Genomic DNA, 27,519 nt, shown 5'->3' with positions numbered 1-27,519 from the left:
AGGGGATGGATCAAAATCACACGGGGATGGGTCAAATGCAGAGGACAAATTTCACCACACCCAGATGCGTGTGTGACGATCATTGGGACTTAAAAAAAAAAAAAAGAAATAGTCAAAATTTGGGTGCGTATTATACATGGGTACAGGCTTTTTTCCAGCATTGACATGCCATTTTTAGGGTGCGTATTATACATGGGGGCGCATTATACATGAAAAAAAACGGTATATATTGTTATATGGGCCTGTGGAATATTTTGAAGTGCAAGCGCCGTCAGGTGCGCGCACCCATTGTTGACAAAGGACGATCGATGGATTTAATGATTTGGAGTGACACAGATGGTTTGATAACATTATTGCTTATATAATAGTTATTTGATATATAATTTATATATATCGTTATATGGGCCTGTGGAATATTTTGAAGTGCAAGCGCCGTCAGCGGCGCACACGCATTGTTGACAAAGGACGATCCATGGATTTAATGAATTGGAGTGACACAGATGGTTTTATTAACGTGTTATTTATGTAATAGTTTTTTGAATAACTAAATAATAATAATAATTTTACGTCAGGGCTCTTCGTTTGTGTTTATGTCACGTTAGCATACCTATCGTTTAGCCTGTTGTTGCTCGTTCATGACTGTTCTTGGTGTTGGATTTTGTCTTATACATTGCCCCCCAAAATGCGACTTATACTCCGGAGCAACTTATATATGTTTTTTTTCACATTTTTGGGCATTTTATGGCTGATGCGACTTATAGTCCGAAAATTACGGTACTTTTTCAAGAAGTTTTGCTATGAATGGGAGATTTGAAACTGGCCTATAATTACTGAGACAGTCCGGGTCGAGATTTGGTCGCTTAAGTAGCGGTTTAATGATAGCGGTTTTAAAAGCTGTTGGCACTATCCCAGAGGAGACAGACAGATTAATTATATTTAAGACGGACGGTCCTATAGTTTGGCTGGAAGCGGGTCGAGTAAACATGTTGTTTGTTTAGCCGCACTAACCAATTGTGTACGCCTTTCAAGGGACACGCTTTTAAAATGTGAGAGGGTTATTGCATGATCGTCAGCGCCGGTAGTCGGCGGTCTCGACTGAGCGATTTGAATGGTCATCTTGATCTCATCTTTAATGGATTCAATCTTTCGAGCGAAAAATTTCATGAACTCGAGTGGAAGGAGCTATCGGAGGTCAGCTGGCGTAGTGTTAGCTTTGCCACTGTATCAAATAAGTATTTAGGATTGTTTTTATTGAGATTAATAACTTGCAAGAAATAATTAGTTTTTGGTAAGATAAGCGCATCTTTATATTTCAGGAGGCTGTCATGCCATGCCTGATGGAAAACCTCAAGTTATCCGTCTATTGCGGATAATTGGTTCCACCCACTATAGGTGAAAATCTGTGATGTAGATATACGTATATATTATATATAATATTGTTACAATATCCACAAAAGACTTTTATGAACTTTTATTGATTTTTCAAACACTGTATTGTACTTTTCAAATATTTTTTGTATTTTTAAACACTTTAGTAAACATTTTAAAGTCAAACTAATTTTCAGAAACATTCTTATTTATTTAAATAAATAAGAAAATAAATAAGAGTAAATATATTGTTACAATATCCACACAAGACTTTTAGGAACCTTTATGGTAGTTTTACAGACTTTTTTTTTTTAAACACTTTTTTGTATTTTTAAACACTTTTGTAAAAATTTTAAAGTCAAACTGACTTTAAGAAACATTCTTATTTATTTCAGTAAATAAGAAGATAAATAAGGCGGCTCGGTGGCGCACTGGGTAGCACGTCCGTCTCACAGTTAGGAGGGTGCGGGTTCGATTCCACCTCCGGCCCTCCCTGTGTGGAGTTTGCATGTTCTCCCCGGGCCCGCGTGGGTTTTCTCCGGGCACTCCGGTTTCCTCCCACATCCCAAAAACATGCTTGGTAGGCCGATTGAAGACTCCAAATTGTCCCTAGGTGTGAGTGCGAGTGCAAATGGTTGTTTGTCTCTCTGTGCCCTGCGATTGGCTGGCAACCGGTTCAGGGTGTCCCTCGCCTACTGCCCAATGACGGCTGGGATAGGCTCCAGCACTCCCGCGACCCCCGTGGGGACTAAGCGTTTCAGAAAATGGATGGATGGAAGAAGATAAATAAGAATAAATAAATTGCTACAATGTCCGCACAAGACTTTTATGAACCTTTTATGAAGTGTAAACGTGTCAGGCTCCTCTCTGCTCTTGCGTGCAGCCCAGCAAGAGGGCATCCGCACAAGACTTTTATAATTTTATTTTTAAACACTCTATTGTACTTTTAAATATGTTATTGTATTTTAAACACTTTTCCACCTCCGTAACATTAATCGCCTCCGTCCATCACTCACTCCACACAGCGCTGCTATCCTGGTCCACTCTTGTCACCTCCCGTCTGGATTATTGCAACTCCATCCTTGTCGGTCTCCCCCACACACTTTTGTAAAAATTTTAAAGTCAAACTGACTTTAAGAAACATTCTTATTTATTTCAGTAAATAAGAAGATAAATAAGAATAAATATATTGCTACAATGTCCGCACAAGACTTTTATAAACCTTTTATGAAGTGTAAACGTGTCAGGCTCCTCTCTGCTCTTGCGTGCAGCCCAGCGAGAGGGCATCCGCACAAGACTTTTATAATTTTATTTTTAAACATTCTATTGTACTTTTAAATATGTTATTGTATTTTAAACACTTTTCCACCTCCGTAACATTAATCGCCTCCGTCCATCACTCACTCCACACAGCGCTGCTATCCTGGTCCACTCTTGTCACCTCCCGTCTGGATTATTGCAACTCCATCCTTGTCGGTCTCCCCCACAAATCACTCACTCCACACAGCGCTGCTATCCTGGTCCACTCTTGTCACCTCCCGTCTGGATTATTGCAACTCCATCCTTGTCGGTCTCCTCCACAAACTCCTCCATAAATTGCAACTGGTCCAGAATGCTACTCGCATCGTCACAGGAACGCCTGTCCACCATCACATCACTCCCGTTCTACACCAACTCCTCTGGCTCCCCATAAAACAGCGCATTGACTATAAAATTCTCCTCCACACATTCAAGGCCATCCATAACCTCACCCTTCCATACCTGTCAGACCTTCTCCACATAAACATTCCCACCCGGTCTCTCAGGTCTGCCTCCACTATCACCCTCACTGTCCCCCCATTTCGTCTGTCAACGATGGGGGCCAGAGCCTTCAGTTGCTCTGCCCCTCGCCTCTGGAATTCCCTCCCCCCAGACATCAGAAACATTGACTACTTCCACCTGTTCACATCCCACCTCAAAACCCACCTGTTTAGGCAGGCATATGTCTGAATTTATCACTCTGCCGCAGATGTTCTTTGCTTATAGACTCTCTTTTCTTTTTCTTTTAATTGTGCTTGCTATTTTATGTGTGTACGGCTACCTTGAGTGCCTTGAAAGGCGCCATATAAATAAAATGTATTATTATTATTATTATTTATTTACTTTTTAAACATTTTAAAGTGTAAACGTGTCACGGCTCCGCTCTGCTCTTGCTGTGCTGGCCGGCTGATGCGCCCCTGCGGACCAGCGCGAGGGCATCTGCACAAGACCTTTATCATTTTATTTTTGAACACTTTATTGTATTTTTAAACACGTTTTAAACATTTTAAAGTGTAAACGTGTTATGGCTTCGCTCTGCTGTTGCTGTGCTGGCCGGCTGATGCGCCACTACGGCCCAGCGTGAGGGCATCCGCACGACTTTTATAACTTGAACACTTGATTGTACAGTCAAACCTCGGTTTTCGAACGTCCCGGTTCTCGAACAAATCGAAATTCTAACAAAAACTTCAAGATTTTTTTGCTTCGGTTGTTGAACAAAACTCGGAGGTCGAACCTCGCGAGATGAGCCGGGAGGACCCGAGAAAACCCGACGGCGCGGCCCGGATGCCGACTGACTCCGTTCGTTGTTATTGTATTTTCGTTACTTTGAGGATTGTATTAACCCCTAATCATGCCTCCAAAGAAAGCAAGTGGGAGCAGTAAAGCCATCCTAAAACACAGACACTCTTAAATCAATGCGACAGTGAGCGCCTGGTGCGCTGCGGTTGCGCGATCAGACCAAATTAAGCTCCCTGCGCACTGAGGTCCACTTAAATTTTGGAAAGTACATCAGGACTTTAAAAATATTTTCTAAATTTCAGCGACGGCTCTGTCACAAAAATGCGACCAGCGCGGTGCAGTTTATTGTATCTTTAAACACTTTTTAAACTGCTTTAAAAAGCTTGTTATGCCTGTCTGCTTAGATGACGCACGACGCGAGCTCTCTGACCGGCCCGTCAGCTTGCCTCGTCGTCCTGCTCTGCTGTCATCATTCCAGCCCTCCATGTCTTTGTGTGAGCCCGCGTTGCATTTGGGTGTCCTGCCTTGTTTGTGGAAAAAGGAAGTGCAAATCAGAGATGCTACCGATTCTGCTGTCGCGAACTAAGTGGAAAAGTGGACACATAGCACGACTGCGGGAGGCTGGGATAAAGCATGGTTAGAACTGCTCTTCCAGTTAAGCCAATCAGCGGCAAGGATAGGGATCAACACGTTCCCATTTGTCTTGTCTCCTCTACCGGCCAATAGTGTGCTGTAAAGTCATATGGGCAGACAAAGCCCCGCGCTCCAAGTGACGCCGTAAAAAGCCGCAATGCAGCGAATATATCCGCAATATTTGTTTTCATAAAAACCCGCGATGCACCGAGGCTGCAATAGGTGAAGCTCGAAGTAGCGAAGGATTACTGTATTGCTGTGACCTTTCTCTTGCTTTGACTGGCTTTCCCTTCTCTATGACACTCTCTGCACATACGTAGGAGTTGATCTCAGTTAAGACTGCATTATCACACAGGCTAGGCCAGACATGGGCAAACTACGGCCCGCAGGCCACATCCGGCCCACGGGGCCGTTTAATCCAGCCCGCCAACCCTCAATAAATTTTATTATGAAACATTTTTTTTAGTAATTTTCCCTGCAATGACTGCGTTTCCCCAGTAGATGGGGCCCAGGCATTTACTACCGGAAGCCGTGTCAGAAAGCTTGGTGCACACTTAAAAGTGCGTGTACGTACTCAGTCGTACGGACTCGGCGCACTCCGCGCTCTATTTCTATTAGTGCCGAATTTAGAGCATGGGCTGTGACGTCACCATTCTCGTAATTCGCGCGCTGAGCTTTCAGATACAGTTTTACGCTAAAGCCACCCACAAAACTTCCCCTGGAATCCTTCCATTAAAATGAGTGGCCCAAGGAAAAGAAAGGTGGACACTGAGTGCCGAGTGTTTAAAAAAAGAGTGGACAATTTGGCTCGACCTATGCGACGTGACGTTCAGCCACATGAACATCAACATTAACCCGTTACAGATCTAGGTTAACGGACCTACACCTCGGCTCTATCCTAAGAATTGCCACAACAAATTTTACTCCAGCAAAAACAGGGAGACCAACAACACTGTTCCCACTGAAAATGAAGGGGAGTTTCTCAAGTTTGTTGTAAAAAAAAATGCATTTTGAATATAATTTGTACAAATAGCAGGGATTGAAACTAGCAAACATTCTCATTTTCAAACCATGCAGGATGCTCAAAGACATTGATGCACCATCTGTTTGCGATTAATCTGAACTTTTAAAGTTCTTAAGGCCGACTTTAAGGAAGTGTTTCCCGTTTCCTCACCTCTGTCACCAGAGTTAAAGCTCTGCTCTGATTTTCAGATACCCCTCACCGTGTTGCCGTTTTGATTACTTTATTTGGATGTATTTTTTCGCCAATTCTTCAAGATGATGTATTTGGTCAGAATGTTTGCCGTTTGATGTGATTTCGCCTCATAAGAGAAACATCTTTCATAAATCTGACCTGCAGGCGCTGAAGTGACGGAAACTGTTATTCATAATAACAGTATCGTATTTAATGAGAATCACTGACAGCAGTTTTTTGGTGGATATATTTTTTAAATGCTGTTAATAAATGCATTGGTTTTTTGAATATCCATGCTTTACTACCTACTAAAGGCCAAAACCTTTTATGCAATAACCTTTACATGTCGTTTATATTATTTCACACAAACACTACATCCATCTGCTCCTGGTTCGGCCCACCGGTCAAAATTTAGACCCCAATTCGGCCCACAAGTCAAAAAGTTTGCCCACCCCTGGGCTAGGTAGAGTCGCCCCCTTGCAGGAGGGCAGCCAAGAGTAGTATAAGAATAGGGACCTTGGAGGTGGGGGTTAGACCTTCTTTCGCAACTTGTAGAGAAGGCTCCACAGCTGTGTCTTGATCCTTCTGGCATACATTAAATAGTTAAACAGAGAGGCAGCCTCCTGATCATTACTATTAGCATAGCTAACAAATGCCGACGAAGACGAAGTGCCATTCTCGCTGACACCTGCGGGCAAGTTGGAGTGGTCAATCAGCCTATCATGCATGCATGTCTTTAAAATTTGGGAGGAAACCGGAATACCCAGAGGTGACCCATGCAAGCACGAGGAGAACATGCAAATTCCACACAGGAAGGCTGGAGCTGGAATGGAACCCTGCATCTCTAAATTGTGAGGCGAACGTGCTAACCAGTGCTCCACCTTGCCACTGCTGTAAAACAATGGATGTTTTTTTTCTTCTTCTTTCGACCCCACCCATTTCATATTTTCATGGCAACATAATTGGTTGTATGTTTAATTTTAGTTAAAAAAAGCCAAACATTGAAACATTCAAATTAATGTAGCAAAATAAAATTTTGTTGTGTTATGCTCTACTTTTGGAGAACCATCAACACGTCTTATGAATCAGGGCGTACTCACGGTATGACAAATATGTCGCAGTTACACAAGCCAAAAAGGGCAATAACGATTGGGAACCACCGCTTACAGGAATAAAAATGACAAATCAGTAGCAGGCGAGTCATTGGCCAGATAAAACCAACAGTGGAGAGGCAGCTGAGCGCTGGAAAACGTCATTGACCGCCCACCTTATAAATATTAATGTCCCAGACGTCCCTGCGTGACCATACGCGATGACGCACCGCGACAATTGCGGGTCCGGATTGCTGCAGCCGCTTGTCAGTGTGACGAAGATTGGCACTCAGGTAAGCTGTCACTCAAAATCCCTCTTTTCCGTACCTATCAATCAAACAATCTGCGCTCAACGTTTAAATGGCCGAGGGCGAGAAAACGCGTAGTCTGGTGGGGCAGCAGAAGCTTGATGAGGGAGAGTAACAATGTGGAATAATAAATTCTGTATACAAGAGGAGGGTGGGGAAAAATGTCGCCGTTGAGACGAGGGTTGTGGAAAATCACACGGCCAACGCTTCAAACGAGGCCCGACAACTGTAATGCTAGCGCGGAGAGGAGGGATAAGAGGGCGGCTGTCTTACATTATAATTTACCGTTCTCTCGAAGCTGTAGGTAACCTCAGTTTAGGCTCCTTTGGTGCAGCTAAATAAATTAATTTCAAATGCGGTTTTAGACCGATTAAATAAACAGAAAGCCAGTGCTATTTCTCACCGCCAAGTCTATTCACATTCTGTATTTGCTCAAAATTTACAATACACTTCGTTTACTGTGTTTTCGTTTATTAGTGCTACGAAAGCCCAACAAAATACTTTGGCTAATGAATATTTAGAAGATGAATATGGTGGTTTGTATTTTAATAGTACCAGCGGGCGAACCACTTATAAATAGCCGTTAGCTGCTGTGCTAATGTTAGCTAGGACCCGGGTCGGCAGTTACGTTCCAATCCATTTGTATTGCCAAATGTGACTTGGTGTTACAGGCGACCAACATGGAGCGCAAAATAGAGAGGCTCGACACATACTGAGTTGAGTATTTAGTTGCTAGAAGTTGTTAGACTGCTTCGTACATGCGCTCACTTTGCCACCACGCAAAAATCGGACGCGGGGCTGAAAGTTCCCTGTTGTGTGTTAAAAGTCGTTCCAGCCATTTATTAGTGCAACGGAAAAGCGTGTCAAGAGATGATGATATAGTACTAGTAGTTTCATGGACACAAGTGCTGCACTGTAGTGCAAACATTTTAACTTTATATAATCCCAATTTTAATTTGTCTTCACAGCTCATATTTTGTTTTATTCACCCTTAAACGTGGGACAACAAAGCATTTTATTTTACTTAATGGGGTCCTTCATAATTACAATGTTTGTGTACGCTCTGTGCTCACGTGTGCCTGCGTGTTTATTAGTGTTTTATGTATGTATGTATTGTTGGATTTGGTCCACAATTTGGGAAGCGCGCTATCCGCGCCTCATGGCAAAAGCCATAGCCAATCACTTGTTATCCAATTTACTCACCGCGTGCTCGTTTTATTTCTTCAGTTTTAGGAAAAGGCTAAGACACCGAAACAAAATTTAGATTTACACAGGTTGGTTGAGTTCAATCACAATTCTTGTTAAGAAAGCTCTGTTTTCAGGAAAGTACAATACAGCGCCGGGCCTTTTGTGCGACCATGCTCAAGAGCAGAAAGTCTCCATTCAGAAAAGGCAACGTTCAAGGTTCTTTGGTCAGTTCATATTCAGTTGCACATGCCAGTGTGGGCCGAGTTTGATGGGTGATGAGTAAGGGGGTGTGGCAAGTTCGCAGGAGAGTTTGATTCCATGGGAGTGGGTGCTAGTTCAGTGAGAGCTGGTTCCGTGGGGGTGGGTGCTGATTATGGGCGATTCGGTGTGTGTGGGGGCTGCTGTTTTCCATCCCGTCTTTCGTCCCTGGCGATCACCTTTGACCGGGTTCTTTGTTGTTTTCCTCCTGCCGCTCTTCCTCTGGCACCTCTACCGGTTTTATCTCCAAGTGTCCTTCCTGTACCATTCTTGCACATACATCCACTTCGCCCACTGTCACACACCGCCCATTCATTGTTCTTTCAATTTTGTCATTTTGTACGGAATTATGTGAACTTTTGGCTGTGACATCATTAATTTGTTAATGTTCCCTGACTATGCAAAGTTCTTACTCACCACTTACCATGCATTTGTTTGTTTGTTTGTTCTTTTGACACTGTCTTTTGACACATATCAAAACGTTTCCCTCTGTCCAGAACATTCAGTAGAAATCCAAAACTGGCATCTAGCATTAATCAAAACATAAGATATAATCAAGTACTGAACATTTTTAGACGACTTTGGCAGTGTCCATGATTTAGAAAACCATCAGGCATGCATTAAACAGTTCCTTAAGGGTCATTAAGCTATTCAGGCAATATATCAAAAAACATTTGTTATTTCAAAGTGCACAGAAATACATATCAGATCATAGTTATAAAAACCTTTGTCATTACCACCTATCAAAAATGTCTAGTTATGTCTTTATTGATTTGGTGTATAGGTATAATTATATGCTTAAATGTTTCTTTTATTGATTTAATATGTAAATATTCTTGTCTGCTTATGTACTTTATTCAATGAGGTTTGAGCATATCTGTTTTTGTAGCTAGGCAGGACTTTTTGTATTTCGACCCCATTTCTTCAGTATGTATGTGGCGGCATGGTGGTACACTGGTTAGCATGTCCGCCTCACAGTTCAGAGGGCGTGGGTTCGATTCCACCTCCAGCCCTCCCTGTGTGGAGTTTGCATGTTCTCCCCATGCCTGCGTGGGTTTTCTCCGAGTACTCCCACATCCCAAAACCATGCATGGTAGGCTGATTGAGCACTCCAAATTGCCTGTAGGTCTGAGTAAGAGTGTGGAAAGTTGTTCGTCTCGTCTTGGTTGGCAACCAATTCAGGGTGTCCCCTACCTTCTGCCTGAATTAAGATGGGGTAGGCTCCAGCAAGCCTGCAGCCTTTGTGAGTGAAAACGGTTCAGAATATGGATGGATGGATTTAAGAATAAAATTTTGGGAATCTAAAAAAGTGAATCCAAGAAAATCCATCCATCCATTTTCTGTACCGCTTGTTCCCACAGGGGTCACGGGTGTGCTGGAGCCTATACCAGCAGTCATCGGGCAGTAAGCGGGAGACACCCTGAACTGGTTGCCAGCTAATCGCAGGGCACACAGGGACAAACAATTGCACTCTCACCCACACCTACAGGCAACTTGGAGTGCTCAATCAGCCTACCTTGCATGTTTTAGGGATGTGGGAGGAAACCGTGGTGCCCGGAGAAAACGTACGCAGGCACGGGGAGAACATGCAAACTCCACATAGGGAGGGCCGGAGTTGGAATCAAACCTGCGGACTTGCTAACCAGTGTGGCACCGTGCTGCCCATCCAAGAATATATAATTTATAGAATAGTACAAACTTGAATGTGCCTGATGCTGGATCAAACAAGTACAAGTCCCAAGTACAAGTCATATGCTACAACCATTGCGTCAGCAATGATTTGCTGAAAAACCACAAAAAGCAGAAACAATGTGTTGCCATCAGTCGGATGCCAGCTGTGGAAGGGAACATAAAAAGACCCATTGGCACTTAGAACATTCTTCATGGCGATATTGAAAATTTACAGATGGAGGTGGTATTTGATCCCCTTGGACATTAGTTAAGCGCCCCTACCAAGTAAACTAAAGCCAAATGCTATATAAACTAATGTTTAATTTTATTGAGCGATGTGGCATGCTGAATGTGTGGGTCTGTCCCATTGAAAAGGAATGGGGATTTTTTTTTTTTTTTATGTAAAATATTAAATTGGGCGGCTCGGTGGCGCACTGGGTAGCACGTCCGCCTCACAGTTAGGAGGGTGCGGGTTCGATTCCACCTCCGGCCCTCCCTGTGTGGAGTTTGCATGTTCTCCCCGGGCCCGCGTGGGTTTTCTCCGGGCACTCCGGTTTCCTCCCACATCCCAAAAACATGCTTGGTAGGCCGATTGAAGACTCCAAATTGTCCCTAGGTGTGAGTGCGAGTGCAAATGGTTGTTTGTCTCTGTGTGCCCTGCGATTGGCTGGCAACCGGTTCAGGGTGTCCCCCGCCTACTGCCCGATGACGGCTGGGATAGGCTCCAGCACTCCCGCGACCCCCGTGGGGACTAAGCGGTTCAGAAACTGGATGGATGGATATTAAATTGTGCACAATTCTTGTGTAACAAGAAAAATAATGCATACTGTCCCAGGTGGCGTAAATGTGTGGTATAAGTTGAAATTGGAGCGGTGTAAAACATATATGTACTATGTGGGTATGGGAGTATTGGGAGGACAAAAAGTGAGTGGAATAAAACTAAAGAATGAGAATAACTAATTACTTGTATGTTAATCGTGTACTGTGTCTCGTCACCGTGGGATAGGGGAAACGAAATTTCGGTTTCTTTGTGTGTCTTAGCATGAAGGAATTGACAATAAAGCTGACTCTGATAACATGCTGAAAGCATTCACACATTATTAATGTTAAAGACTAGGAATAAGATAGAAGACCTTAGCTTTCACAGAATGATAAAGAATAGGATTAACATACATTTGTGTGAAATTAATTAATTCATAGTCCTGTGTACCATAAATTTTGACCTATAAACCGCATCGGAGTATTAGCCGCACCAGCTAAAATTTGGCGGTATTAGTTTTTAAAAAAAATATAAGCCGCATCCGGACTATAAGCCGCACGTGCGCACGAGTTATTCACAAAGAAAGACTGTACACAGAAAGCATTTTTAAAGTTTTAATCCCACTAACATTTTGTTTTAAAAAAGTAACATTTAATACTAGCAGGGCTGAAGTTTTAATAACATTAAAATCTTGTTGTACACACGGAAGTAACAGCACTAACTAGGCGGGTAAAACAAAAAAACTTACCAGTCAACAAAGTCAGAGAGCAGTCTTCCTCCTGTCCACTGAAACCAACAAAATCTTCCTCCTGTCCACTGAAACCAGCAAAATCTTCCTCCTCAGTGTCCGAGTGGAATAGTGCCAGATGTACGTCGGAACACTCTTTCTCATTCGCTCTTTCGTTGTCGCTTTCATCGTCACTCTCGTCCTGAGGCAAATTCACTCCTGAGCTTGTGCTGTCCTCTCCGTCACGGAGCAGACCGGCTTTTCGAAACCCGTTGGTAATGGTGGATTTTTTTCACGCTGTCAGGATCCACTGGCACACGTGTGTGAAAGTTGCTCTTCGCATGCGTCCAGTTTTTGTAAAGGATTTCTCGCTGCTGGTCATCCAAGCCAACTCGCCAAATCGCCAACACCATGACTCTCCTCCTTTGAAGTCTTTATTTCTTTTCCGTAGCGATTGCTTTTGCTTTCAGTCTGATCTGCACGGTGGAAACACCTTGGCCATCCACTCTGTGTGTTCACCCAGTCTTCAAAAACGTTTTCCAGTTCGGACCACCGGCTTTTAAGACCTCTGAAAGCTTTCGTCATCTTTTTACATTGTTGCAGTGCTTCCCGATGCCGTTTCCACCGTCTCACCATCAATTCAATAATGCCAAGTTGATGTGCAATCGCTCTGTTCCCCTCTTTATCAGCCAGCTCAATAGCTTTTAGCTTGAAAGCTGCGTCCTACGCACGCCTTCCGTTGTTTTCCATCTTTGGCCTTAGTTTACACCAGGGGTCACCAACACGGTGCCCGCGGGCACCAGGTCCCCCGTGAGGACCGCATGAGTTGCCCGCAGGACTGTTCTAAAATTAGCTCAAATAACGGCACTTGTCAGTGAGCTGCATCTACACTGCTCAAAAAAATTAAAGGAACACTTTAAAACCACATCAGATTTCAGTGGTGAAATATGGACAGTTTAATGCCTCGGGAACAAAAGGATGCCACATCTTTTGATGGAAATAAAAGTTTTCAGCCTACAGAGGGCTCAGTATACAGACACCCCAAAAATCAAAGTGAAAAAACGAGCTCGTCCTTTTTGCCTAAATTCAATTTCTGTAACTCAAAATTCTTTTCAATATCTTGTGTGGTCCCCACGAGCTTGTATGCATGCTTGACAACGTCGCGGCATGCTCCTAATGAGACGACGGATGGTGTCTTGTGAGATGTCCTCCCAGATCTAAGGGCATCAGTGAGCTCCTGTAAAGTCTGAGGAGCAACCTGGCGGCGTATGATGGACCGAAACATTATGTCCCAGAGGTGTTCTATCGGGTTTAGATCAGGTGATCGTGAGGGCCATTCAATTGTGTCAATTCCTTCACCCTCCAGATACTGTCTGCATACTCTTGCCACAATAGGCCGGGCATTTATGTGCATCAGGAGGAAACCAGGACCTACTGCACCAGTGTAGGGTCTGACCATTGGTGCAAGGATTTTATCCCGATACCTAATGGAAGTCATACTGCCGTTCTCTAGCCTGTAGAGGTCTGTTCGTCCCTCCATGGAAATGCCTCCCCAGACGATCACTGACCCACCACCAAACCGGTCATGCTGAATGATGTTGCAGGCAGCATAGCGCTCTCCTTGGCTTCTCCAGACCCTTTCACGTCTATCACAGGTGCTCAGGGTAAACTTGCTCTCATCGGTGAAAAGCACAGGGCGCCAGTGGCGGACTTGCCAATTCTGGTGTTCTATGGCAAATGCCAATCGAGCTCCACGGTGCTGAGCAATGAGCACAGGAAACACTACAGGACGACGTGCCCTGAGGCCACTCTCATGAAGTCTGTTTCTGACAGTTTGGGCAGAGACATTCACACCAGTAGCCTGCTGGAGGTCATTCTGTAGGGCTCGCGCAGTGCTCAACCTGTTCCTCCTTGCACAAAGCAGCAGATATCGGTCCTGCTGATGGAATGAGGACCGTCTACGGCCCTGTCCAGCTCACCTAGAGTAACTGCCTGTCTCCTGGAATCTCCTCCATGCTCTGGAGATTGTACTGGGAGACACATCAAATCTTCTTGCAACAGCACGCATGGATGTGCCATCCTGGAGGAGTTGGACAATCTGCGCAACTTCAGGAGTGTTAAGAAATCGCCTCATGCTCCCAGTTGTGATAATGACTCTAGCTAAAGCCAACACTTGTGGAAAAACAGTTAAAAAAGATCAAGAGGGAGGAACTTGAAATGGCCTCCACCTGCAAAATCAGTCCTGTTTTGGGGACCATCTCATTGTTGCCCCTCTAATGCACCTGTTGTTAATTCCATCAACACCAATGCAGCTGAAACTGATTAACAACCCCCTCTGCCACGTACCTGCCCAAAACCTTATCAGAAAAGTCTAATTGAATTCATGCCATACCCTAATAAAAAACTGTTCCTTTAATTTTTTTGAGCAGTGTACACACACACAGTGGAGCCTCGGTTTTCGACCACAATCCGTTCCAGAAGGCTGTTCGAGAAGTGAATCGTTCGAATTCCGAATCAAAATTCGAGATTTTTTTGCTTCGGTTGTTGAACAAAATTCAGAGGTCGAACCTCGCGAGATGAGCCGGGAGGACCCGAGAAAACCCGACCGCGCGGCCCGGTTGCCGACTGACTCCGTAGTTATTGTATTTTCGTTACTTTGAGGATTGTATTAACCCCTAATCATGCCTCCAAAGAAAGCAAGTGGGAGCAGTAAAGCCATCCTAAAATACAAAGATGCTCTTAAAGCAATGCGACAGTGAGCGCGCTGCGGTTGCGCAATCGGACCAAATTAAGCTCCCTGCGCACTGAGGTACACTACAATTTTGGAAAGTACATCAGGACTTTAAAAATATTTTCTAAATTTCAGCGACTGCTCTGTCACAATAATGCGACCCGCGTGGTGCAGTTGCGCGGTCGGCGACGCCCTACGGTTGCGCGTTCAGCAATGCGCTGCAGATGCGCGATCGAACAAAAATGCGCAAATGACAAAATGCTTAAAAAAAAAAGGCTTTTTTTTTTTTAGTCTTGGAACGGACAAAATTTTTTTCCATTATTTGCAATGGGTAATATAGATTCGGAATTCGACCGATTCGCTTCTCGAACCGCCTTCTGGAACGGATTCTGATCGAAAACCGAGGTTTGACTGTATTTTTGCTATTTTTGTTAAAATCACACATGTGAACTGGAAATGACAATAATAACACATAGTGAAAGCTAAATTGAGCAAATTGGCTATTTCAGAAATGCGTGTCAAACTGGTAGCCCTTTGCCTTAATCAGTACCCAGGAAATAGCTCTCGGTTTAAGAAAGGTTGGTGACCCCTGGTTTACGCCATCTTTCTTAAAGTTAAAAAGTTAAAGTCCCAATGATCGTCACACACACATCTGGGTGTGGTGAAATTTGTCCTCTGCATTTAACCCATCCCCATGTGATTTTGATCCATCCCCTGGGGGAGAGGGGAGCAGTGAGCAGCAGCGGTGCCGCGCTCGGGAATCATTTGGTGATCTAACCCCCCAATTCCAACCCTTAATGCTGAGTGCCAAGCAGGGAGGCAATGGGTCCCATTTTTATAGTCTTTGGTATGACCCGGCCGGGGTTTGAACCCACAACCTTCCAGTCTCAGGGCGGACACTCTACCACTAGGTCACTGAGCTGGTCTTTTTTTTTTTTTTCCTCTGTCACAAGGCCTTGAGAAATGAGTGAAAATGCTTGAAATTGGCTGGGATTTTAGGGGTTGTCTTTTCCGAAAACACTTGGCATTTAAAGAGTTAATATTTGTCTGGGGATGGGTCAAATGCAGACGACAAATTTCACCACACCCAGATGCGTGTGTGACGATCATTGGGACTTAAAAAAAAAAAAAAAAAAAATAGTCAAAATTTGGGTGCGTATTATACATGGGTACAGGCTTTTTTCCAGCATTGACATGCCATTTTTAGGGTGCGTATTATACATGGGGGCGCATTATACATGGGAAAAAACGGTAACTAGAAAATTAAATTAAATTTCTGGACAAATTGCGTGTGAAGGCGAAGACTATGAATGGGAATTTTAAATAAATTTGCGCCAAACATTTTTGAAATTTGGAACAAAACGAAAACTACAGGTTCAAGAGGTTCACTTTAGAGTTAAAAAGTTGAAACGGGTTGAATCGGACAAAATTTGTAAAAGTTAGAGCAAATGTTATATTTAGGTCACTTCTGGTTTCATTTAAGGCACTTCTTATTGAAATAAGGTCAATTCAGGTTTATTTGGGGCACTTCCGGTTTAATATAGTGCACTTCCAGTTTAGCTGAGGTCACTTCCAGTTTATTTGGGTCACTTCCGGTTTAAAAAGGTCACTTCCGGTTTGATTAGGGGCACTTCCGGTTTACCTGAGGTCACTTCCGGTTTCATTTAGGGTCGCTTTCGGTTTATTTGAGGTCGCTTCCGGTTTGATTTGGGGCACTTCCGGTTCATTCTGGGTTCATTTGGGGCACTTCAGGGTCAATCCAAGATGGCCACCACACTGGAAGTGGGGGTCAAGGGTTGAATTGTGTAAGCAATGAAGGGGATAAATATGGTAAGCATAAGGTGAACAAAGTGAATAAACTTGGTTGAATCGGTTGAAAAATGTAGAAATTAGAAGGAAAAAACTAAATTTAGGAAAATTTGGTGTGAATTTCAAATTTGAAAATTTGGAATTTTTGTTAAGTGGCTTGAAGGTGTGGAATAGGTAGGCAAAAGATGAACAGTTGAAAGTTTGAACGAGTTGAATCGGTTGAAAAATGTAGAAATTAGATGTGAAAAATGAAATTTTTGTCAAATTTTGCAAAATTATGTGCAAATTTTAAACGTGAAAACGTGAATTTTTTTAATTTTGGGAATGTCCCCAATGTGATTTGAATGTGCTGAATGATGTGAATTTCAAACTGGAACGATGTAAATGCTTTGGAATGGGTTGAATCGGTTGAAAATTGTAGAAATAAGTGAAAAAGGAAATTTTGTGAAATTGGCACACATTTTAAACCTGAAAATGTGGAATTTTTGGTAATTGGGAAGGTGTGGAATAGGTAGGCAAAAGATGAACAGTTGAAAATTGGAACGAGTTGAATCGGTTGAAAAATGTAGAATTTAGAAGTGAAAAATGAAATTTTGTGCAAATTTTAAACGTGAATTTCAAACTGGAAGGATGTAAATGAGTTGGAATACGTTGAATCGGTTGAAAAATGTAGAAATGAGAAGTGAAAAAGGGAATTTTGTGAAATTTTGCGCAAATTTTAAACGTGAAAACGTGAATTTTTTTAATTTGGCAAGTATGGGAATGTCCCCAATGCGGTTTGAATGTGTTGAATGATGTGAATTTCAAACTGGAACGACGTAATTGTAAAATGTTGAATGTGCCGTTAAGAATGAATGGGGAAACATTTGTGAGAAATTTGTGAATTTTGTGAAAACGGAAAATTTTTGGAATGAAATAAATGTAAGCAACGGTGTCATTAATATTTGGAATAAGTGAAAAGTGGAACGGAGTGAATCAGTTGAAGTGTGCGGAACTAGTTAAGCGTAAAAAAAGTGAGCGGAATAAGTAGTAACTGGCTCCCGATGTGGAAGTTAGAGCAAAGTCAGTCCAGTAATTTTGTTTTTCCTGTCTGCAGATTGCTCACAGGCGACGTCAACGCCATAACTGTTCAATTCTTCAATAAACATGTGAAAGAAAACGTCTTACAACTTCCGACTGAATGCATGAAATTGCAAAGAATAAAAATATCTAGAAAATGCAATTTCTGGAGAAATTGCGTTTGAAGGCGAAGAAACTGAATAATTTCTGGGGGAATGCTGCAGTATGATGTTGGAATGACTTGAATTACATGAGAAATGTAGAAATGAGAAGTGTAAAATGAAATTTTGGGTGAATTTCAAAATTGTAAATGTGTACATTTTTGGTAAGTGGGAAGTTGTGAAATAGATAGGCAAAAGATGAACAGTTGAAAGTGTTGAGAAATGTAGAAATTAGAGTTGAAAAAATGAAATTTTGGAGAATTTGGTGTGAATTTCAAAATTGAAAATTTTGAATTTTTGGTAAGTGGGAAGGTGTGGAATAGGTAGGCAAAAGATGAACAGTTGAAAGTTGGAACGAGTTGAAAAATTTTGCGAAATTCTGTGCAAATTTTAAACGTGAAAACTTGAAATTTTTGAATTTGGCAAGTTTGGGAATGTCCCCAATGTGATTTGAGTGTGCTGAATGATGTAAATTTCAAACTGGAAGGGTGTACCATGTTTTTCCATGCATAATGCGCCCCCGTGCATAATACGCACCCTAAAAATGGCATGTCGATGCTGGAAAAAAGCCTGTACCCATGTATAATACGCACCCAAATTTTGACTCTTAAGTCCGTAAACTGTTGAGGGATCAGGATTGGCAAAGAGGTGTCTTCGGGCTCTCCCCGTAACACCTCCTGGCTTTCTTGACTTTTCGGTTCAGTGTGTTTCTGGTCTGCTTGAACAGGTCCCGGTCGCCGCTCCTGTAGGCCTCCTCCTTGACTTTGCGCAGCCTCCTGAGGTTCAGTGTAAACCAAGGTTTGTCGTTGTTGTACGTGCAGAAGGTCTTAGTCTGCAGACACAGATCCTCACAAAAACTGATGTATGATGTGACAGTGTCAGTGAGTTCATGCAGGTCTGAAGTTGCAGCTTCAAAAACTCCCCAATCGGTGCAGTCAAAGCAGGCATGGACGGTCCTGCCTTGACTCCACTGTCCACTTCCTCACAGTCCTCACCACAGGCTTAGAAGGTTTTAATTTCTGCCTGTAAGCCGGGATCAGATGAACTAGACAGTGGTCTGAGAGTCCTAAAGCTTTTTTGAAATTGTCCTTGCCCTTTTGGGAGCTTAAGATCAGGGGACGCTTTGAGAATAATTGTCAATTTGTTTGTCTATGTGAAGCCCTTTGAGACTGCTTATGATTTAGGGCTATACAAATAAACTTGACTTGACTTGAATAACAATAGTGTGAATGTCTTCACCTTCACACTAATAGGACACAGAAAACACACAAAATAAGACAATAAGTGCCTTCACACTAATAATAAAATTGTATTAACAATAGTGTGAAGGTCTTCAGCTTCACACTAATGAAGAACAGGAATAACAATAGTGTGAAGGCCTTCGCCTTCACGCTAATAAAGGACAGGAATAACAATAGTGTGAAGATCTTCGCCTTCACACAATAAAGGACAGGAATAACAATAGTGTGAAGGCCTTCGCCTTCACACTAATAAAGGACAGGACTAACATTAGTGATATGTGTTCAAAATTTAAAAAATTGTGAAACTCTGGTACCTTATTTGTACTTTATGTGAAGGCGTACTTCTCGTGTAGTCCTGGCTCACAAGCTGATTGTACTTTTCCCATTCACAAAGCAGTGCCACCTCCACACGATTGAATTAACAGTTCCCTTTATGGACAAAAGTTGTTTGCTAGAAGTTGTTGCCGCCATATTTGTTATGTTTGTGCTGGGAGCAATTCATTCAATTCACCTTGGGAAGGATTTTCAACATCCCCAAAACTGTTACATTGCAATCAATACCCACAACAAATTAAAAAAACATTATTTATTTTCTTTTTTTTCCCTCTAATTTTTTTTTTGACAGATTCAAACCGTTCTAACTTTAATTGGTTCAGCTCATGCATTGATTCTGAAAATCCCCACTTAACAAAAATTAAACATTTTCGCCATTATCCACAATAATTCTAAATTACGTTCTAATTTTGACATTTTTTGACGGGTTCAATTTGTTCCAACCTGAAACTTAATGAAATTCAGGGATACCTTTTTGTCGCCAAAATTCCAATTCCAAAATTAAACATTTTCCCAAACCTAAAATTCAACAAAACATCAGCAAAAAAAAAAAAAGAAACATATCGAACAGTTTTCCGGTCGCACTATCCCATATTTGAGGGGCAAAATACGACCATTTAGGAGCAGTCCGGACGCCTATCTTTTGAGCCTTGCCTTGTCGGGTCTCACACAACTAATTTCACCCTAGAAAACAAAATCTGCTATGGCTCCCTTAGGGTTGGATATGTTGCCAAAGACTGCAGAAAAAGAGCCACATGTAACATCTGTAAATGCAGCCATTCCACTCCTTTCACGAGGAGCGTCCTCAAAAGGATGGAAATAAAGTCCACCCTCTCACAGTGTTAAGGCAGACATTGGCAACATTTATAAAATAGATTTGCATAATTTTTCAGTCGCAAGTTACAGTGGTTATGGAAAGTGCTCGTACATCAGCGTTGTTGCTGATAAACAGGTGCATGCTCAATGGGAACGGCTCCAGAGGCACCCATTACAGTTGTCACCATCCCACGTCTCGAACTCATCGCAGCTACAGTCTCTGCTGCAACAGGGTCTGGCAAAATGAGCTGACACATTTGTAGGTTTAATAAAATGCAAATAAATTAAAGAAACAAATAAGATTTTATTTTCTTTATTTTCAAAATGTACACATTTTGTTTTGGTTTGTTTCGTTTCATTTCCTCAAGACTGACAGATTCATAAGCAAGAGCTTCCTTGAGAGATTGTCGGGATTTTCAGACTGGAATGGGGCTCTCAACATCATTGTTCGGATTCAAAAGCTAGCTAACAGAAACCAGCCCATAAGAGTAGAAGAAGAGTAGAAAAAAGGCTGCTAGGACACTTGTCAAAATAGCACTGGAAGAAGCCTTTCAGGAAGAACAGCGGTGGTTTGAACAAAAAAAACCATGCAAACTACCAAAATCAAGTACGCTGTAACTTCCTGATGAACGTTCCTGAAGCAAACCACATGGGAGCCATGTGGGAATGCCAAATACAAACGGTCGAGTGTAATAAGCTCTTTGGTAGAAAAAGTGACAGGAAGACTGGATGGCACCTCATTGAAGGCCCGCTTCTGCGAGACCTCTCCAAGACAATATTAAACAACAATTTATGAGGAAACTTTTATGATTAAGTTGATATTTCTCAGTATGAACACTTAATTCATTGTAATTTTGGTGGCAGTGTAACATAAGCATAAGTTCATGTTTATCTTTTTATATGTATTGCAACCGGGCGGCTCGGTGGGGCACTGGGTAGCACGTCCGCCTCACAGTTAGGAGGGTGCGGGTTCGATTCCACCTCCGGCCCTCCCTGTGTGGAGTTTGCATGTTCTCCCCGGGCCCGCGTGGGTTTTCTCCGGGCACTCCGGTTTCCTCCCACATCCCAAAAACATGCTTGGTAGGCCGATTGAAGACTCCAAATTGTCCCTAGGTGTGAGTGCGAGTGCAAATGGTTGTTTGTCTCTGTGTGCCCTGCGATCGGCTGGCAACCGGTTCAGGGTGTCCCCCGCCTACTGCCCGTTGACGGCTGGGATCGGCTCCAGCACTCCCGCGACCCCCGTGGGGACTAAGCGGTTCAGAAAATGGATGGATGGATGTATTGCAACCTGTGTTCATTTCTAAATACTCCCATTAGTTTGGGTTATTGTGCCTCCAACTGTTCTATTTGAGGGTTGCATCTTGTGGCAGCAAGTAAAGTGATCCCTCGCCATTTCGCACTTCACCTATTGCGGATTTGCTACTTTGTGGGTTTATAAGTGACGGGAGAATGTGCGTCTTTGCGGACAAGTGTGGGAAGCATGGTAGCCAGCCTGTGACAAACAAGGCAGGGCAACCATGTGTAACACGGACCCTTTATTTAGGGAATGGGAAAAGAGGAAATGGGAGGCTCGAACACCAGCAGAGTATGTGCACGAAGCGACTGATGAGCCGGTCAGCGAGCTTGCATCGTGGTGGCAGGCAGGTGCAAAGCAAGCTCGTGGTTGAGGACAGGCAGAAGGTCGGGCCAAACAGAGTCCAGGCCTCTCGCTACACAGCGGCTAAGGCAAACGGGAATCAGGTGGCAGGTGTGCGTGTGTCAAAGCAGCAGACGAAACGGCGAGGACTGACCGGCGCACGGCGTCTATTTACACGCCCTAATCAGCGGGTAACACAGGACAGGTGATCAGTGCCAATTAGCGCGCACAATTCCACATTAGCAACGCCAGGTCGGGCCGACATCTAACCCAGTGGTCCCCAACCACCGGGCCGCGGACCGGTACCGGTCCGTGGGTCACTTGATACCGGGCCGCCAAGCCACACAGAAAAAAAAAAAAATTGTTTTAATCGACGATCAATTAATTCAGGTCAAGACGCTCGTCCCGGTCACGTGACATGTTTCCCCAGTCGAGCCCGCAAAGCTAGCAAAAATGAGTAAGTATTTATTTTGAAAAATATAAAAAAATTGGCGATTCTCTCCCAATTACATCCGTCGGTTCAGGTCAAGACGCTCGTCTCGGTCACGTGACATGTCACCTCAGTTGAGCCCGCGAAGCAAGCAAAAATGAGCAAGAAACAGAGATGTTTGGAAAGCTTCTTCGGAAAGGGAAAAAAGCCCAATGAGGAGACGGAAGAAGAAGAGGCTACGACTTCTAAGAAAAGGAAAGCTGCATTTAAAAGACTATGACGCGCCAAGCCCACGCTGCATAATATGTGGCGACAGGCTAGCTAACGAGGCAATGAAGCCCTCAAAACTGCTTCGGCACATGGAGACCAAGCATCCTGCATTAAAAGACAAACCTTAACCACTTCGGGTGTCATTGTCTCCGATTACGCCTAGATGGGACCGGCTCGTTTCTGAGAAACAAGCTCAGTGCTCCCACTAATTCAATGTAATGGTGAGTTTTATTTTAATGTCGTTTATACTTGTTTTTATGCCAGTCGTATCATTTTATTTCATCGTATTCATGTATTTATTATACATGTATTATTTATTTATATAAATGTATTATTTAGTTATATAAATGTATTATTTATTTATATAAAGGCCAGTCCGCGAAAATATTTCTGACACGTAACCGGTCCGTGGCGCAAAAAAGGTTGGGGATCACTGATCTAACCAACCCTCACCATCGGAGCAACACACCAACAGGTGGTGATCAGTTGACAGCTCCGCCCGTCTTCACCCGAGTGTCCTAAACATGCGGATGGAAATCCGATGACACAAATATGAACTGCAGCCTCGAGCATCTGGTTCCAAGTGCATATACGGACACCCTTATTGTAGCTGCCCCTTAAGATTTTCTCCCAGTTTAGAAACTTGACGAGTCGACCAGGGTTCAACCGCTTTTAATTTCTAAAGCATCCATTGCAGACAAACACCATTTTGGTGAAAAACTTTTTGCCTTCCAAACAGGAATTCAGGAGCAAATATGAGTAAGCTCGACAGCAGCACCTTATGCTTCCGTCTTTCTTCTCACACACCTAACACAATTACCCAATTACTTGTGACTGCAGTGATTCCTCATTTCTTGCAAGAGATGCGTTACAGAATGACCCGCAATAAATGAAAATCTGCGAAGTAGAAACAGTATATGTATTATTTTGACCTTCTTGCAAGTCAATTTGTAGTGTGATTTACCTTGTCAAGCAATGCCAAGTGTCCATCTTCAGAATTGCCACACAACACTAACCCGGGGGACATCGTGCATAGCGAAAGCAAAGTGAGTCATGGTTGCGCATGAATTGCATTGTGGTCCAGTACACAATATAAAAAAAAATGTAAACCCTCCCCAATACTTGTACGCTACACAAACCTTTCTCATTCCCTTAATAACCATTCCCACACTGTTCTGTGCATGTATTGTACCTTAACAGTAGATAAAAGAACAAACGTGTGATATTGTCACATGTCCAGACTCCTTCCGGACTGGTTGGTGCTTCTTCCCTCGCGCGTGGCCGGATGCTGCCTCCTGTGCTTGAACTCAGTCACGTCCGCAGTGGCGCACATTGTTCAGAGGCACACCCCGCGCTATCAGCGCTCATGGCCGCTGTCCCAACTATTAGACGACAGTGCTTTTTAACTATGTGCGCGGCAGTTAGCGCTTGTCCTCAGTGAAGCACATTGCTCAGAGGCACGCTATCAGGGCTCATTGCCGCTGTCCCGGACCCTGGCCACCTAATTCCCGTTTACCTGATCTGCTGTTTAGTGGTACGCCTGGCTGGTTGTCTGCCTTGACACATGCATGCCTTGCACCTGATTCCCATTTGTCTGATCCGCTGTGCAACGAGATGCCACCACGATGCATGACGCAAGCTCGCTGATCGGCTCGTCAATCGTCTTGTGCACCCGCTCTGCTGGTGTTCTGGCCTCCCTTTTCTCCTTTTCCTCTTTTCGCATTCCCTTAATAAACAGTCCGTGTTGCACATGGTTGTCCTGACTCGTTCGTGACAGGCTGGCTGTCCGCAGCCTGGCGATTTTGAATGCAGGAAAAACCCTGATGCCTGCTCAATCAGGAGCCAGAGAAGTGTCTTAATTTATATGTTTGGTCTACACATATTTACAAATTGTTCTCAAGGATGAGTATAACATTGTGATCATAGTAAAAAAAGCAATCAATGTTCAGTCATTTGGTTTACAAAGAATGAAAATATTTAAATGCAAACGATACAGTAATATCAATTTTTTTTCTCCACATTAACACGGTCATTGTAAGGTTTATGTAAATTTAATAAAAATTGTGTTTTGTTTAGGCTGACTACCTTTTCTCACAATCTATAATGCCTGAGTGCTTGCAGCATCTGCGTTGAGCATGATGGCAGCCCATTCGGTTTCCATTGACAAATACTCCAAAGGAAAGCGCCAGGTGGGTGAGCAAGATTGTTGTTATTTCATATACCTTTTCTGACACAACAAACATGTTTTGGTTTGTCTAAATAATAATAATAATAAGATAAAGGGTGTGTTCAACACCTTGTAAACCTGCCGTTTTTTCTTTTTTGCTACGCGAGCATGTGTGCTGTAGTTGTCGTCATTGTCGTCATAGTTGCGTGTGTGTATGTACAGTGGGTACAAAAGTATTAAGACCCCCTTATATTTTCACCCTTTCTAATATCACAGCCGTTTGCCTAAATAATGAAAGTAATCTTTTTGGACTGGAATAGCCACACCTTTCATATCACAAAATTTAACGCATGAGCATGATCAAAATCTTGAGGCTATTCTGACAATTTTTTTGTTGGATTTGTTGCAGTACATCAAAGTGTAAAGAATTAGATTTCGTATCACTAAGTGGCGCTATAGGTATAAGATATTACCATTTACCGTATTTTCCGGAATATACGTACAAGTACGGAGTACACGTTGCAGCAGCCATAGAATGCCTAATAAAGAAGGAAAAGACGTATACAAGTTGCACTGGAGTATAAGTCCGTTTTTGGGAGAAATTTATTTGATAAAATCCAACATCAAGAACAGACAGGTCATTTTGAAAGGCAATTTAAAATAAAAATAGAATAGAGACAACAACAGGCTGAATAATTGTGCGGTATACTATAGCATAAATAACATGCTAACAAATTAACCAAACCATCCGTGTCACTCCAAATCACTAAATCCGATGAAATCTTCATCCTCTATCACTTTTAAAGAACTTCGCTAACTCCGGAGGGAGAAGTTGCAGCGCTTCCTCTTCTACGTTACTTATGTCAGATTCATTGTCAGTTTGCAGTCCAATTATTCCACAGGTCGAGAGTGCCCTCTTGCGGTTTAGTGTGAAAATAACATGTGAAATGATATAAAAATGTGTTAATAATTTCACACAAGTCACTCCAGAGTATAAATCACACCCCTGGCCAAAGGATGAACTATGAAAATAAAACTCTGATTTATAGTCCGGAAAATACGGTAGATGTTTTTAGACTAAACATGTAACGTTTCAGATTTTCTGAATTATGTGCAGGTGAGTTATTAAGAAGATCCGCATATGAAATGCTAAATTCAATGCCCTGACGCTGTTTTATAGTATTTAGTATTTTATTATATTTTATAGTATTTTATCCGTCCATTCTCTATAACAATTGTCCCCACGGGGGTCGCGGGTGTGTTGGAGCCTATCCCAGCAGTCATCGGGCAGTAGGCGGGGGACACCCTGAACCGTTTGCCAGCCGATCGCGGGGCACACAGAGACGAACAACTATCCGCACTTGCACTCACACCTTGTGGCAATTTGGAGTGCTCAATTGGCCTACCAAGCATGTTTTTGGGATGTGAGAGGAAACCGGAGTGCCCAGAGAAAACCCACGCGGGCACAGGGAGAACATGCAAACTCCACACAGGGAGGGTCGGAGATGAAATCGAACCGGCACCCTCCTAACTGTGCGGCTGACGTGCTAACCAGTGCTCCACCGAGCCGCCTTTATGAAGAAAACAATATATGGACTTAGTTTTCCCTCTGGAGCCAGGCCTGGAGGTGGGGCTCGAAGGCGAGCGTCTGGTGACCGGGCCTTCGCCCATGGGGCCCAGCCAGGCACAGCCCGAAAAGGAAATGTGGGTCCATCCTTCCCATGGGCTCACCACCTGTGGGAGGGACCAAAGGGGTCGGGTGCAAAGTGAGCTGGGCGGCGGCCAAAGGCAGGGACCTTGGCGGTCCGATCCTCGGCTGCAGAAGCTGGCTCTTGGGACATGGACTGTCACCTATGTGGCTGGAAAGGAGCCGAACTGGTGTGCGAGGCAGAAAGGGTCCGACTAGACATAGTTGGACTTGCCTCCACACACAGTCTGGTACAAGCCCGCCCAAGATGGGCTATACTCTCTTCCACTCTGGAGTTGCCCACGGTGAGAGGCGTCGAGCAGGTGTGGGTATACTTATTGCCCCCCGGCTGGGCGCCTGCACATTGGGGTTCACCCCAGTGAACGAGAGGGTAGCGTCCCTCTGCCTTCGGGTGGGGGGACGGGTCCTGACAGCTCAGAGGTGGCTCGGGTGTCTCATCAGGATGCCTCTTGGACGCCTCCATGGGGAGGTGTTCCGGGCAGGTCCCACCGGCAGGAGGCCCTGTGGACGACCCTGGAGAGACTGTCTCTCAGCTGGCTTGGTAACGCCTTGGGATGAGCTGGACGAAGTGGCTGGGGAGAGGGAAGTCCGGGAGGCCCTCCTAAAGCTGTTGCCCCCGCAACCCGACCCCGGATAAGCGGAAGAAGATGGATGGATGGATTTATAGTGTTATAGTATTTTCAGGCTAGCTGGCCGGGCAACGTTAGCCTCGGCGACTCGCGAGCATTCCCCGCCCGCCGCGACGATGACACGGCGGACGAAGAGTTTGAAGGATTTAAGGATTTGGAGTGACACAAAAGGTTTGAAATGGCTTTTACCCACGCCCGGTCCTACTCTACGGAGATCTCTTTCACCTCCGTGGATGGAAGTCGAGGGCCGGCGCTCGGCCGGGTGGCTGTCCGGGGACGGTGGATGGGGCTCGGTCATGGCTTTTACGCACGCCCGGTCCTATTCCACCTCCATGGCTGGAAGTCCACACCGCCACACGCCTGGAAGTTTGTTTTGTTAAATAAAGAGCCGTTTACCAAACCCACGTCTTTTCTTGTACTTTGTTAACGCTACAATCTAGTTATATACTAGATCTGTGGAATAATGACGAGGCTGACGTCAGGGCTCACGCGCGGCGTTGTTGACAAAGGACGAGGAATTTTATCGATGGATTTAATGATTTAGAGTGCACAAATGGTTTCATAATATTATTGCTTATATAATAGTTATTTGATTTCTAATTTATATATCGTTATATGGGCCTGTGGAATATTTTGAAGTGCAAGCGCCGTCAGCCGCGCGCACCCATTGTTGACAAAGGACGATCGATGGATTTAATGAATTGGAGTGACACAGAGGGTTTTATAAACGTGTTATTTATGTAATCGTTTTTTTTAAATAACTGAATGTTACGTCAGGGCCGTTCTCAGCTC

The 27,519-nt window shown here is 43.7% G+C and overlaps 1 protein-coding gene and 2 long non-coding RNA genes across 10 annotated transcripts in view; 2 read left to right on the top strand and 1 right to left on the bottom strand.

Annotated features, from left to right (window-relative positions):
- Positions 1-2,905: 2,905 nt before the first annotated feature.
- LOC119139750 lies at positions 2,906-5,290 on the top strand. Its single transcript, XR_005101448.1, has 2 exons — positions 2,906-3,661; positions 4,248-5,290. It is a non-coding gene; the product is annotated as an uncharacterized LOC119139750 (long non-coding RNA).
- A 1,689-nt stretch (positions 5,291-6,979) lies between these two features.
- Positions 6,980-27,519, top strand: part of LOC119139701 (homeobox protein PKNOX1-like) — a 94,844-nt gene continuing 74,304 nt past the window's right edge. For 2 of the 8 annotated variants that reach the window (XM_037280654.1, XM_037280652.1), the window contains exons 1-2: positions 6,980-7,118; positions 24,300-24,412. In XM_037280654.1, the coding sequence (XP_037136549.1) occupies positions 24,359-24,412 (54 nt within the window). In that variant the 5' untranslated portion in view covers positions 6,980-7,118; positions 24,300-24,358. Of the gene's footprint in view, positions 7,119-8,483; positions 8,546-24,295; positions 24,417-27,519 lie in introns of those variants that run through there. The other 6 variants (XM_037280655.1, XM_037280653.1, XM_037280657.1 and 3 more) reach the window with 4 other exon arrangements.
- On the bottom strand, positions 10,117-25,948 carry LOC119139749. The gene is made up of 2 exons (XR_005101447.1): positions 25,908-25,948; positions 10,117-10,206 (listed from the first exon to the last, which is right to left on the bottom strand). It is a non-coding gene; the product is annotated as an uncharacterized LOC119139749 (long non-coding RNA).

Source organism: Syngnathus acus, chromosome 21 (genome assembly GCF_901709675.1).
Source record: "Syngnathus acus chromosome 21, fSynAcu1.2, whole genome shotgun sequence".
NCBI lineage: Eukaryota > Metazoa > Chordata > Actinopteri > Syngnathiformes > Syngnathidae > Syngnathus > Syngnathus acus.
The sequence above is the reverse complement of the archived record's forward strand: the minus strand, read 5'-3'. Positions and strand labels throughout refer to the sequence as shown.